At 46.2% G+C, this 13,670-nt stretch overlaps 1 protein-coding gene across 3 annotated transcripts in view; it reads right to left on the reverse strand.

Annotated features, from left to right (window-relative positions):
* The window catches only part of LOC144128134 (uncharacterized), a 50,834-nt gene that overhangs the window by 14,210 nt on the left and 22,954 nt on the right, over positions 1-13,670 (reverse strand). For all 3 annotated transcript variants that reach the window (XM_077661225.1, XM_077661224.1, XM_077661226.1), the window contains exon 10: positions 1,505-1,645. In XM_077661225.1, the coding sequence (XP_077517351.1) occupies positions 1,505-1,645 (141 nt within the window). The remainder of the gene's footprint in view (positions 1-1,504; positions 1,646-13,670) is intronic.

Below are 13,670 nucleotides of genomic sequence, written 5' to 3' on the forward strand. Positions count from 1 at the left end.
TTCGCCACGAAAACAGTGCAAGAGCAATGCTATCGGCAGCTTTGCTTACTCCGCACATGTGCCTTCCTTGCTGCTGCTTTCCTTCTATGGACAGCTGCTCCGGCAAACGAGGAAATATTTTTTGTGTGTGGAACGATCACTAGTGATGATCGCAGGCACCGTGAAGACTCGGGAATTCCATGGAAGAGTGTCGCTTCATGCACAAAATAATAAAACAAATCGCAGACGCCGCTGCACAATTTTTCAAGCACCGAGACTGGAATGAACTTGCATTCAATCCACTACTACTATGTTTCGCTTTTTAAGAGTGTTCAGTTACTGTTTACAAGTGCATAGATTTTTACCTCCTTCTGGTGTCTTGTGAAAAATAAAACGGGGTTCTACTGTATTATCATTGTTGTTTTTAGTAAAGTAAAGTGTCATTTGCATTAGTAAGGCATCCAGATGAATAGATTTCAGTGCCAAGCATAATGGTGCACTAAAGAGGATTCCGAGCTCACCTTTTTTCCATGGGAATTTGATCTACATGCTACAAACACTCTTAGAAACTTTGAATTATTGTCCTCTGTGGCCGATTTGCCTATTAAATCGAAATGAACATCCCGGCTCCCCCCTCCCTCTTTTTTAAAACTGACCTCCAACAAGAGGAGGTGTCAACCAACACGTGGAGTGCCATTCAGACAGTCTTGTGGCGGCTTGCTGCTCTGCAATCAGCGGAGTGATATATAGTAATACATGGAGTGATCTGCAAAAGCAAAGAGTCCGCGCATATTTTTATTTCGGTGGGTCTAATTCGTGGCTATGTTGTCTGCAACTTAAAATATTTATTCATGGAAACCTAAAAAACAAAAAAGAAGCAAAAGCGGAGCTGCCGCTCGATTGGCTGAAAACTATTCTAGGCGTTGGTTGACTCCTGCTACTCTCGGAGCTCAGTTCAAAAAAAAAAAGGTGGAAGCTGGGACGCTGAATCCACCAGTTATTCAGACCCCATGCTTTGGAATCCCCCACACAGCCAACAAATGTAGCTTTCCTAATGTGGAGATAAAGACTGAGCCAGAAGAAAGAAGCCGTGATGCTGGTGTTACTTGTGTGCCATGTGGCACTAGGAAATTGAGGTACTTAGTGTTTGTGTTGGCCTCTCCATTATTCTGTCCTTTGCGCTGTTTCCAATCAAGTATTCACACCAACTGGCCCTAATTATTATGCTCGCACTCAATCAGCTTTTTCTCACTATTTTTGTGGTCCTACACCAATGGCCCACACTGTCATTTGCAATTTCCTGCCTGAAACAGTTTTGGTCCATTTGAAAGCACTGGACTTTGACAGGAACCGAGCATCAGTTCGACTTATTTGTCAGTTGAAACGAAGCAAGCACAAATTAAGCTCCGGCAACACTTCTACGACACGTGGTGGGCAAGCACACAGCATATAACCACCGGCGTAAAGCATCCAGAACTAGCCAGCACTTGTCTGACAGCAAAGATCCCCACAATGAACCACGTACCGAAGCGGCTGTGCCCATGCCTAGCTGGATGGCCAAAATAATGCTGGTTCTTGAATGTCATGCGCTGGTTCTTGAACCACTTCTGATTGCGATGCAGAGGGACGTGGACAAAGTTGCAGGCACCATCCTGTTCCTGTGGCCCTGCAGAAAAAAGGGAAAAAAAAGCTGAGCAAGCATGCCGTCTTGACTTGATTTTCAGATGCATTTTGCAGTTGGGCAGTGGCAAGCAAAGGCACTTTGCATGTGCTGGTGCTAAGCCTGCAAGCTGATTCTGTCATAATGGCAGCTGTCTTCCAAACTGCACAAACTAGGTAGCAAAGCAATGGAGTAAAAGAATACTACCCTCAGCCAACTGCTAACATCACATAGTAAAAGCGCGTTAATTCAAACTCCAAAGGGATGGCGACGCCGTTCGAATTAAAGGGCCACAGAAAAGGGTGTTTGAGCTTGGCTTTAAAATGCTTGCACCATATAGAATACAGGCCACTGAGCGTCCATGCCGCGTATGAGACCTCAAAATCGAGCGGGAAATTTACAATACATTTTTAAACATTGCCGCTTTTGCACCTCGCGGCAACGTGGGGTGTCGGGCTTTCGCGCGAAACCCGGGATACGACGAGCAGCCGGGGGTTATCATTGGTTCCCCAAAACTCAGCTTCCTCAAAATGCATTAAAAAAATTCTTGCTGGAGGATAATTATGAAGCGGCACCCTGAAGCATGCCAGACATATGGAAACTTGATTAGGAGCCCCTGTCTGGGGCCCTTTAACGGAAGTTCGAAATTACGAAATTGAACAGAATATGCGGTACGCTGAGCTTGCGAAGCAGTCACGTATTGAGGCTCCTACTTTATTGTTCTAAAGTGTGCAGCCATCACCTTCTGCTTTATTTCCCAGAAGATAACGGCCAACACCTGTTCTAAAGCCCCCAACTGTTCAGCAAGTCTGAACTTGAGCAGCGGAGGGACACACTGGAGTCACAAGGCTGGTAAATCGAGCAGCAGGCAACCATCCTGTGACTGCCTCTTTTCGACCAGAACAACAGGGCAACCTCACAGATTCACACTTGCGAGCAGCGAGGCTGTGCAACCGTTAAGCTCGAAAGTCAAAGGTAGCTAGGACGGCCGCACGTACACTGCCCTATTTTCCAGCCTTCTGAGCCAGAGTCGCAAACTAGCAAACCAGTGAGAATGCTTTTTGGCGATATCCTCAATCGATAATGCACCAGCATTGACTTCAGGCAAGGTTTGCCTTCTCTTGAAGCATCTTGACGCAGTAATTACCACAGACGGATAACATTTCCATATTACTACACCCTAGCACACTGTGTAAGTTGACCACATTGGCTCCAACCAATCATATGCAAAGGGCGCTGGAAAACCGGGACAAACACAACAAAGACTTGTAGCACACATCAGCCAGAGTTCAAAATCGTTCGCTTCGCGTGCGTTGCAATTTCGGATTTTGAAAGCTGGAGACTCTGCGACGCGTCTAATTAGCTGTACCTCATCACTGGTCACGTCATCAATAGCTCCACAGCAAAAAGCTAACGCAGCAAGCTGCTGAAGCCTTTGAGATCAATCAGTAAACCAGTACAAGCATCGCGGGTAAAACCACAGCGGTCACACAGTTAGTCGCTACCGCCATGTCGCCGCTAACATGGAGAGAAATCCCCTCCCCCGTTAATCCAACCTCAACTCCACCAAAGAGGCGGTGCAGCCCCGCGGGAATGTTTTTTGGTTCACTGCGTGCCCAGGCCGACCAGGCGCGGCGCGCGTAGTTCGAATTATCGGTGGTGCAGCCCATTCACGTTCAAATTAACGGGCCATATTTTACATAGACTTCAATGGAGTGTGGACGGACCATGTCGTACGATTTTAATTATCCAGAAATTCGAATTAATGAGCTTTAACTGTAGTTTCATTTTCCTTGTCTGCCACATCTTGAGCCGCCTCTCAGAATATTGTCCTTGTAATATATGATAAACCAATACCAAGAGCCTTTAGGCATGCTGTTGTACTGGAAGGGCTTCAGATTAATTCTGACCATCTGGTGCTTTTATAGCTTGCACTGAAATCCCAGTACACAGGTGTACACACCTTTCAGCTTCATCAAATGCGGCTCCGAACCCATGACCTAATAGTACTGTATTTACATGATTATAAGTCTACCTTATTTTTCAAAATTTTAAAATCCGAAGTTGAGGGGCTAACTTAAAATTGAAACCAAAGCACCACACCATAAATAAAGACAAGACAAATGAGATCAGGCACGCTACAGCGTGATTACATTTTTGCTGTGCGGCTCTGTCACATCGCTCTTGGTGCTGGCCTTGAGCAGCTGCTATGTCAAAGTGCAGAACCAGCGTCCCCAGAACGTGCGGTGGCCGATGGTGGCTGTTGATAAGCAGCAAACGAGCACCAGCCCACTCCCCACACGCGGCCACAGATTGCGGCTGCTGATAAGCGGCGGCGACGGTGGCCCGATAATGCATTCGTGTTCTACTCTAATAGGCGTCGCCCAAGTTTTTTTTGCTTACTTTCAACCGCGCAATTGGCACTCAAGGGAGCGTCGATAGCTGATGGAAGGGCAGCTATTCGAATCGCGGCGGAACCCCCAGTCAGAACCGCAGAGGCACTGGGGAGTGTCAGTAGCCGATGGAAGAGCCGACGGCGCTCACGCGTAGTTTCTCTTTGGCTCTGACGCATTTTACTACTGCCGGCCGTGTTTCACAAGTTTTTAATGTAGTGCTTCGTCATTCGTCATAAGCGCTCTGGGTATGGTAAGTGACCAGCACTTGTTCACGGCTACATTCAAGATGGCCGTCATTCTTTACGCCAAAGGAACAAACAACTGCGCGCCTGGCCACAAGTTCGACGTTCGCAACGGGTGATACAGCTGTGGTAGCTGCAGCGAGGCAAAATTTTCAGCTGTTCCACGCAATGTCATGATGTGGCTGTTTGCGAGATGCAGGATTTCGCTGCACGACGATGTTAGAACGACGAGCTGTGGGACCGCAGCAGTGATCACGACGGCAGCGCTAGTGAGGACGATGGCGCAAGTGTGGACGAGCAGTCCAGTGATTAATACATTTTCGCTTTGGAATGTGGCCACGGGCACGCCAGTGCACGGCAGACAACAGCGGCTGGCAATAAGCAGGGGCAGCAGGATAGTGCTATCGCGTTCTAGTATTAAGGGGGGACGAGGGTCTTAATACAAACTTTTTTATTTATCTCATGAAGTTTTGTACACAGATGCATTTGTTAAGGAGCTCCTGTCACAGAAAAGCGGTGTTGTCAGCGAAAAATCCCTTCTCTTCCCCGTGAGTGAAAAATCCCTCCTCCTCGCAATATACCCCACTGCCCCAACGTTAAGATAGTGCACAACAGTGCAAGGAAAGAAAGGGACGCCTGTCACATATTTCCATGGACAACCCCAACCTGCCACCCGCCCCAAGGGAAGGAAAATGAAATGAATATTGGTTTTAAGGAAAGGAAGTGAGGCCTGTCTCACATTTCTCTGTGGAGACCTGAACTGCCCTGTAAGGAAAAGAAAATGAAATGAAAATTGATTTTAAGGAAAGGAAGTGGAGCGTCTGACATCTCTTGTTCAGGTGCAGTGGGTCAGGAATCACACGGGCTCACTAACAACACAGCACACATCCAAAGCACGTTCACCATGAAGCTTGAGGCTTGCTGCCCGTTTGTTCAGCGCGGAAGCTATGCTGGCGGAGAACGATGTGCCGACGACGAACTAAGACTGCAACTTGAGTCCCGCGCGTTTCCTGGCAGCGCTTTTACGGGGTATGCTGCTCCGCACATCCGTTTCACCGTACATAGCAGAGCGATTTGTCTGACGGGCAAGGCGGCGCGCCGAACGGGCGATGACGTTCCGTGGACTCCCTGGCAGTGCTGCAACATGCTGTCGCGTTCCACTCTTAAAGGCGAAGCTTAGGCGTCCTCCAATCTTTTCTTTTCTGATTCCAAAAATGTAATCATAATTGAGCTGATGGTCTTAGATCAAAAGTTATCTTACAAAGTCTAGAGCATAATTAGGCAATTTCTTATGCAGTTTTAATGAACTTTCTCATTGATTTTTGTTGCTTTTGGTTGCATGAATTGACAGCCGGAGAGTTCCCATACCCGATGAAATTCTTAGTTTCATCCTGATATATTATGCTGAGAGTAAAAGGTCACAGTATTTGACACTGCAACTCGTTAAGCTAATTGCAGATTGCTATTTATGCGTGGCTTAAACAAAAAAGTATGAATGTCATTGGGTGCCTTATTTCTCTCTGAAGAAAATGGTACCAAGGTTATTCTTGCGAGACAAAATGTAGTTATCAAAATCTTGCATAAAGCTGAGGAGATTGACCAAAAATATGAAACTGAGAAAAATGCATTTGAAGTTTGACATTACGTTATATGATGAATGGTCGGTAGCATCACAGCGATATTTCCCACCAAAAATGACATGTTCTTCCCATTTCCAAAACTGTCTTCGGATTCTAAATATGTCAACTAAAACTGAAGATATCACAGACAACCCAAGGTCAAGATGGCATATGTCATTAGGAATTCAGCAAAATTTGTGAACTTGAAAGCTAGCCAAGTCAGTGGCAATATTTTACTAGTGTCTTGCAGTTATTTCCATGAGGGCTGCAAAAGCTTAGTAACTAAACAGTTCTCGTACATGATGACAGTGATTTGCACCTGTCCTGGGCTGTAGTCTGGAGTGGTTATGTTGGTGATCTACACATGTCCGGGGCTGTAGTCTGGGGATGATGAAGCAGGCGACGCTCACTGTGGCTGCGAACAATCATCCGGCACGGTCGAATGTAGGGCATACGATGAGTCAGGCGATGCTTGCTGTGGCTGCGAACAATCATCCGGCACGGTTGAATGTAGGGAATACGATGAAGCAGGCGACGCTCGCTGCAGCTGCGAACAATCATCCGGCATGGTCGAATGTAGGGCATACAATGAGGCAGGCGACGCTCGCTGTGGCTGCGAACAATCATCCGGCACGGTCGAATGTAGAACATACAATGAGGCAGGCGACGCTCGCTGTGGCTGCAAACAATCATCCGGCACAGTCTAACATCTCGACATCGAATCGCGGTGTGCGTTGGGTGGGCGACGCTTTCTCCCGTACGTACACGCGTCGTCGTCTTCAAACGTACGCATCAGTTACTTTGTACTGACAAAGTATGCGACGTAGGAAAAAATAAACTGCAAAAAGATCTCGGGAAACTTCGCTAAGCGAGCGCTATGCAAAAAGAGACGTGGTCTAACATACGAAATGGGAACCACGATGGCGAAAAAAAAGAGAAACAAAACAAAATGGCGCGCCGGTCGCGTCGCCCAATGGTAGGCCTCGGACAAGAGGATCGCCTTGCGCGCGAGCGCCCTCCAGCCAATTAGCAGACAAGAAAAGGTCTACCGGCTACTGCAATCGTTCTCATTGACCAAAGGCATTTTGAAATGCACCAAAACGTGCACAAAGAAACAAGCTTCAAAATGAGCCTAAGATGGTGCTAATCGACCGGATGCTTGCCAGCGGCACGTGCGGGAAGTTCGAACAAATTTCGCCAGTTTCGGGGAATTTCGTGGCTCCCGCGATGTTTTGAAAGTCGATTTTGCCGTATTTCCCGACTGAATTCAGCGTTAATATTTTGAGAGCAGGTGCTTGAAGGTACAAACATTTAGAAAATGCATTTTTCTCAAAACAGATTTTTTGGGCATATTTGGCCATTATAAGAGCCGCGTCCCTCCTTAAAGGCAAAGAGTAACTGACCTCCAAGTTATTTTTTTTTTTTCAGAAAAGTGATGTGGGGAAAAGTGGGTGCATGTAAACCACTACTAAACGAAGAGTGATGCAAGCACATGCGTGCCAAAATGCCTGCAGCCAGCACGGTCTCGGTACGAAATCTTGCAGACTGAAAACAGGGGTGCTTACTTCTATCGCGTGAACAGAAAAAGAAAAAATTGGCGGTGGTTTATCTTTGGTTAAACCTGGAGTGACGCGATAGCTACAGCTGACAGAGTGGAACTTGGTCACGTGACTAACCACGTGACGAACCATGTGATCAACCACGGCGCCGCACCACGTGACCAACCACGTGACAGCGTGGTGGCGCAGCCACAGGGTGGCAGCGCCGCCACGCTGAAGGCTCGAAATGCTACCGTAATGTAGCTATTGCTACAAAAAAAAAAATTTTGACAGCCAATGCAGTGGGTGTGCTTAATGCGTGCATATGTCCACTGCTCGAGTTGTTGGAGTACCACGAAAACTGCGCTAAGGCGAAAGAGCAAAGCTGAGAGATTTTTGGAACTAAATACTGTTCATAAACTATATCGAGTCCGATGGCCTGGATATAGCTCTGGCCTGATTTCACAAGAACGAAGTTCCCACTTAAGTGAAATTTTTCGCGGGTCCTGTGAATTTCATTGTGGCGAAGTTTGACGGAAGCTACAGTACTAGAAGTACTACAGATGTGGCAGTAACTGTACGGTCACATGCAGGCAAATAATACCTGAAGGTTGGAAGGAAATTTCAATTAAAAGGCAAGATGCTGATAGTTCGATACTTGCGGAAGCATAACACAATGAAAAGCCCTACAAGGAGAAGAAAGGGTCAATACAAATGACAGTAACATAGGAGCCACCAGGTCGCTTCATGAAAGAGCACTGGAGAATATATTTACACAGTAGAATCTCGGTGATACGAACACGGTTTATACGAATTTCGCGATGATACGAATTCGTGAAATTCCCCTGCCAGAGTGCATTGCGCACAGCGTGCGGAATTTCGGATGTTCCGAACTCGTGAGCCGCGATCACACCATCAAGCACTAAGCACGGCTCTCACATCGCCAAAACCGCGATCGCCAATCGCGTGATACGCATCGCGAGCGGCGGTGCGCGGCCCCTTCACATCGCTGAAATCGTGATCGCTAATCGCGTGGTACGCATCGCGAACAGCGAGCGGAGGTGCATGGCCCCCTCACATCGCTGAAATCGCGTGGTACGCACCGCGAGCAGCGAGTGGTGGTGCGCGGCCCCCTCACATCGATGCAATCGTGTGGTATGCACCGCAAGCAGCGAGCAGGAGTGCGCGGCCCCCTCACATCGATGAAATCGCGTGGTACGCACGAAAGCGGCGGTGCGCAGCCCCCTCACATCGCTGAAATCGTGATCGCTAATCGCGTGGTACACATCGCGAGCAGCGAGTGGCGGTGCGCGGCCCCCTCACATCGATGCAATCGCGTGGTATGCACCGCGAGCAGCGGTGCGTGGCCTCCTCACATCGATGAAATCGCGTGGTACGCACCGAAAGCGGCGGTGCGCAGCCCCCTCACATCGCTGAAATTTCGATCGCTAATCGCGTGATACGCACCGCGAGCAGCGAGCGGCGGTGCGCGGCCCCTCACATCGCTGAAATCGTGATCGCTAAGCGCGTGGTACGCACTGCGAGCAGTGAGCGGCGGTGCGTGGCCCCCTCACCCTGCTTTTTCTGAGTCTTTATCGCAGAGAACATTAGGCCTAGAGACACCGAGCAAGCGACGTGCAATTACTTACTGTTGGCTGGCGTGCCAGTGGGCAGCACATCATTGCAAGAAGCCCGACGCCAGCCAGGGTGTGCTCAAGTCTCGCTTTTACATCGCAGACGAGCATCATGACAATGTTTTATTAATTTTTTTCCTTTCTGGTGAACCTAGGCACTGAAGTTGTTCAGGAACTGCAGCATAAATGGCAGTGTGACCGTGGCTCAAGGCAGAGCCTTCACAGGACTGTCTGCCAGGATGTTTGTCCAATGCATCGCGGAACATTTTCGAATGCATAATTGAAGCAATTGCATTTCTGGCACGTTGCAGGCAGTTACTGCCTATCAGCTCCCAGCGTAACATACCACGTGGACAAACTTATGCACACATGAAGCAATATTTTTAGAGATACTGGCTGCCCTGCCAAGTAAGGGGCACAGCCCTTACACGAGTATATATCGTAACTACCATATAATACCAAAACCATCTGTATCATTAGTAGCAATTTCTCTGCTTCCATAGAAATCTTTCATGCTGATTTCTGCTTCCTCCTCCAACTGAGCTTCCATGTATACCACTAGATTCTCTATGCCTTCTGTTCTATATTCTTCTCCCATTCTTTCAGCCCAACCTTTTGGTGGCTGCTTATAGGGCGAGTTTCCGTGCTAAAAGCTCCTCTTATTTATATTTATTTATTTATACACAGTACCTACAGCGCCCTCATTGGGGCATTATTGTAGGGGGGGAAACATCATAAATAAGAACAAACATCTAGTACATAATAAATTAGGCAAATGATGCGGTCTACACAGAAAATACAATAAACCCATGCACACGGAAGCAAAAACAAACAAACAAACAAAATAAAAACCATTGTAGAAAGGCAAACATACCCTAAACACACACATACACACACACAAAAAAGATACATTTTAAAATACAGCACTGCTTAAAACATAATACACTCGGACAAGAATTATTGCACTTATATTGACAGGTGGCTTTGCAAATCGGTCAGAAACGATGTAGGAGGAGCGGTAGCGACCCGCGAAGGGAGACAGTTCCAATCATGCACTGTTCGTGGGAAAAAACTATATTTGAATACGTTTATACGGCAATTGTACTCGCGCACCTTAAGTGGGTGGTCAGTGCGGGCGGAAATGTAGCTGGGTTCACTAATGTATTTCTCTTTTGGAATTCCAGTTTTATTATTAAGCACATTATAAAAGAAAGAGAGTCTCAAATATTTGCGCCTGTTTTCAAGTAATGGCCATCCCAACTTCTCGCGCAAACCAGAAGAACTTTTTTGGAAATTGTAATCGGCGGACACAAACCTAGCAGCCCGTTTCTGGACGCGCTCCAGCTCCTCAATATTCAGTTTTGTATGCGGGTCCCAAACCGCGGAAGCATACTTAAGTATCGGACGTACAGTAGACATGTATAATGTCTCCTTCAGCGTAAGGGGAGCGTCCTTAAAGTTACGTGTGACTGGCTTTAGCAGATATGTAATTTACGTGTGTATTCCATGATAGGTCAGTAGAAAAAAAGACTCCCAAGTACTTATAAGTTGAAACTGCGGATAATTCAGTGCTACCAAGGAAATAGTCTGTTTGGAGGAATTGTTTCTTTTTTGTAAACCGGACCAGATTACATTTGGAAATGTTTAGCGCCATATTCCAGTTGTTGCACCAAGAGAATACAGAGTTGAGGTCATGCTGTAGTGAAATTGCATCTGCTTCAGAAGAAATATTGCGGTAGATACAACAGTCATCAGCATAAAGTCTGATTATACTTGAAATGTTACTAGTGAGGTCATTTATAAAAATGAGAAATAGAAGAGGGCCCAAAACCGACCCCTGCGGAACACCTGAAGTTACACCCACACTTTCCGAGCTGACACCGTCGATAACCACGCACTGTCTCCTTTCCGCAAGATACGCCTCAATTCAGGATAAGAGTGAGGTAGGAATATTTAATTTTGAAAGCTTCTGTAACAATAGGTTGTGAGCAACTAAATCGAACGCTTTTCGAAAATCTAAAAATATACAATCTACCTGACCGGCGGAGTTTAAGGAAACAGAAATGTCATGTGTGAATTCCACGAGCTGTGTTTCACATGAGAAGCCGGACCTAAATCCATGTTGTGTCGAACAGAAAAAACTATTGTTTTGTAGATGGCTAATTAACTGAGTATAAATGACATGTTCCAGTGTTTTGCACGACACGCTCGTCAGCGATATGGGCCTATAGTTACATGTTTTAGTTTTATCACCACTCTTATGAATCGGAACGACATTGGCACTTCTCCAGTCAAGGGGCAAAGAAGAATTCTCTAACGATTTCTGAAATAATGCAACGAGATACGGGGCAACTGAAGCTGCACAATTTTTCAAAACGTAATTGGAAATGTTGTCAGGCCCTGGTGCTGATGTAACTTTAATTTTCTGTAATAAAAGCATGATCCCCCGTTCAGAAATTTCTACGTCATTCATTCTGGTCAGGGTGCTGGAAGATTGAAAGTCAGTATGTGTATTAATGGGATCGGAAAACACCGATTGGAAATAAAGATTGAAACTTCTCGTTTTACCTTTTGAATCCCTTCCAAAATCAGTTGCGTCTAGTATATCAGGTGCAGAGACCCTGCTGTTTCTCTTATTTTTAACATATTTCCAGACTGCCTTTGGGTTTGTATTTAGTTGTTGGCCTAGTGTGCTGAAGTATGCCCTTTTCGCTTTACGGATTTCTTTCGATAAGTTCTTAGTTTGCTTTTTCATCTCGGAGTACAAAATTAGTGCGGGCGTATCACAATATCTGCGAAAGAGCCGTTTCCGCCGGTTGATCATTGCCCGCAACTGCCTATTCATCCAATGCATATCGTCACGACGCTTGGCTGAAATCAAGCGGGATGGGATGAAAGTCTGCGTCAGTGACAAAATTTTAGTTTTAAACAAGTTCCAGAAGGAATCAATATTCAGGGATGGCTGACGTGAAAGAAACTCAGGAAAAAATGCGTCGAGTTCCTGTGATAGCGAAGCATAATCCCCTTTTTCATAAAAAGACACTTTGCGTGGTTGGGTGTGGTGGGTCTTCATAGCATTACAGGATATTTTTGCTAAAACTACATCATGGTCGCTTATGCCTGGCAGCGTTATGACAGACGAGACTAGGCTAGGGTCATTGCAGAAAAACAAGTCTAGCACATTAGCACTGGTAAGGCCGAGTCTGGTAGGGGTTTGAACAAACTGAAATAATGAGTGAGCACCAATTACTTCACGGAAAGCGGTATACAAGAGGGATGCAGTGCGAATTACTGGTTTAAAACAAGACCATTCTACGCTGGGCATATTAAAATCACCGGCAAGGATAATATGTGTTGAGTCTAAGGCTAATAATGTGTTGCTAAGTTCAAAAAATGGCTGTGCGCAGGTTGAACCGGGCGTCCTATAAAAAGAGCCAATTGCCAAAGAAGTACCATCGCCCAGCCGTACCCTGCACCAGACAGCTTCAGAGGAATCGTTGTCTAAGTTAACAGACACGCTTCTCAAACTGCTATGAACGAGGATGAACACACCACCACCGCGTACATTGCGATCCTTCCTATACGTGGTATAGGATGGAGGAAATATTTCACCATCACTTATGTTGCTGTCCAGCCATGACTCGGTTCCAATTACCACATGTGCGCTCGTCATTTGTAAGAGTGAGAGGAATTGGTCAGTTTTGTTTTTTAGACTGCGGCAATTAACAACAATACAGACAAGTTCATTTTTAATAGCAGTTTGTGGGCTAGCTAAAAGCCTCGGTGATGGCTATTGGTTTACACAAGTGATATCGTCTGTTTCAATGTTGTACATATAGGTTTTGTTGTCCAGGTTTAGCTTATTAAACCGCAGTTTCAACTTTCCGCCGCGTGCCTTAGCAAACTGCATGAGCTTTTTTCTTTGTTGCCGTACTTTGGCCGAATAGTCCTCGCTTATCGCCCAGTCAGTATCTTTTAGTTTGGCAGCATTTGAAAGAACACGATTCTTTTCTTTAAAGGACAAAAATTTAACGATCAGGGGTCTGTGCTTGTCGGGCGCATATCTTCCTAGTCTGTGCGCACTTTCAATGGCAGCGGCGTCAACGGAAAGTTTTAACTTTTCAGCGCAAAAAGAGATAATTTTAGTCTCAGACTGTTCCCACGATTCGGTTTCTTTGTCATGGATGCCGTAGAATATTAAGTTGTTTCTTCGTGATTGGTTCTCCAGGTCATCATGCGATGACTCGAGGGCCGTGCACGCGACAGCAAGTTTCTGGGAACTTTGAGATAACCTTTCTACTTCAGGCTTTAGCGGGAGCACCAGTGACACATTATCTTCAACGCTCTTGACTTTTTCTGCGAGTTTTGTTAGTTTTTCTTCGAGATTCTTTTGCTCAAGCCGAATGGAACGTAGTTCGTCCAATATTTCGGTCTGTTGCTGTTGTATCACAGGTATTGTCATGATAGTATCGAACATCTGCTTTTCCTGCTCAGCAGACAGAGGCCCAGGGTTTTGCTCTACGTCTCCCGCAAGCAAAAGCTTTCTTTGAAACAAACCTATGTATCCTGAACAGCTTGCGCACACGTCGTACAGAAGGCGTA

The sequence above is a fragment of the Amblyomma americanum genome, chromosome 4 (assembly GCF_052857255.1).
Source record: "Amblyomma americanum isolate KBUSLIRL-KWMA chromosome 4, ASM5285725v1, whole genome shotgun sequence".
In the NCBI taxonomy this organism is placed as follows: Eukaryota; Metazoa; Arthropoda; class Arachnida; order Ixodida; family Ixodidae; genus Amblyomma; species Amblyomma americanum.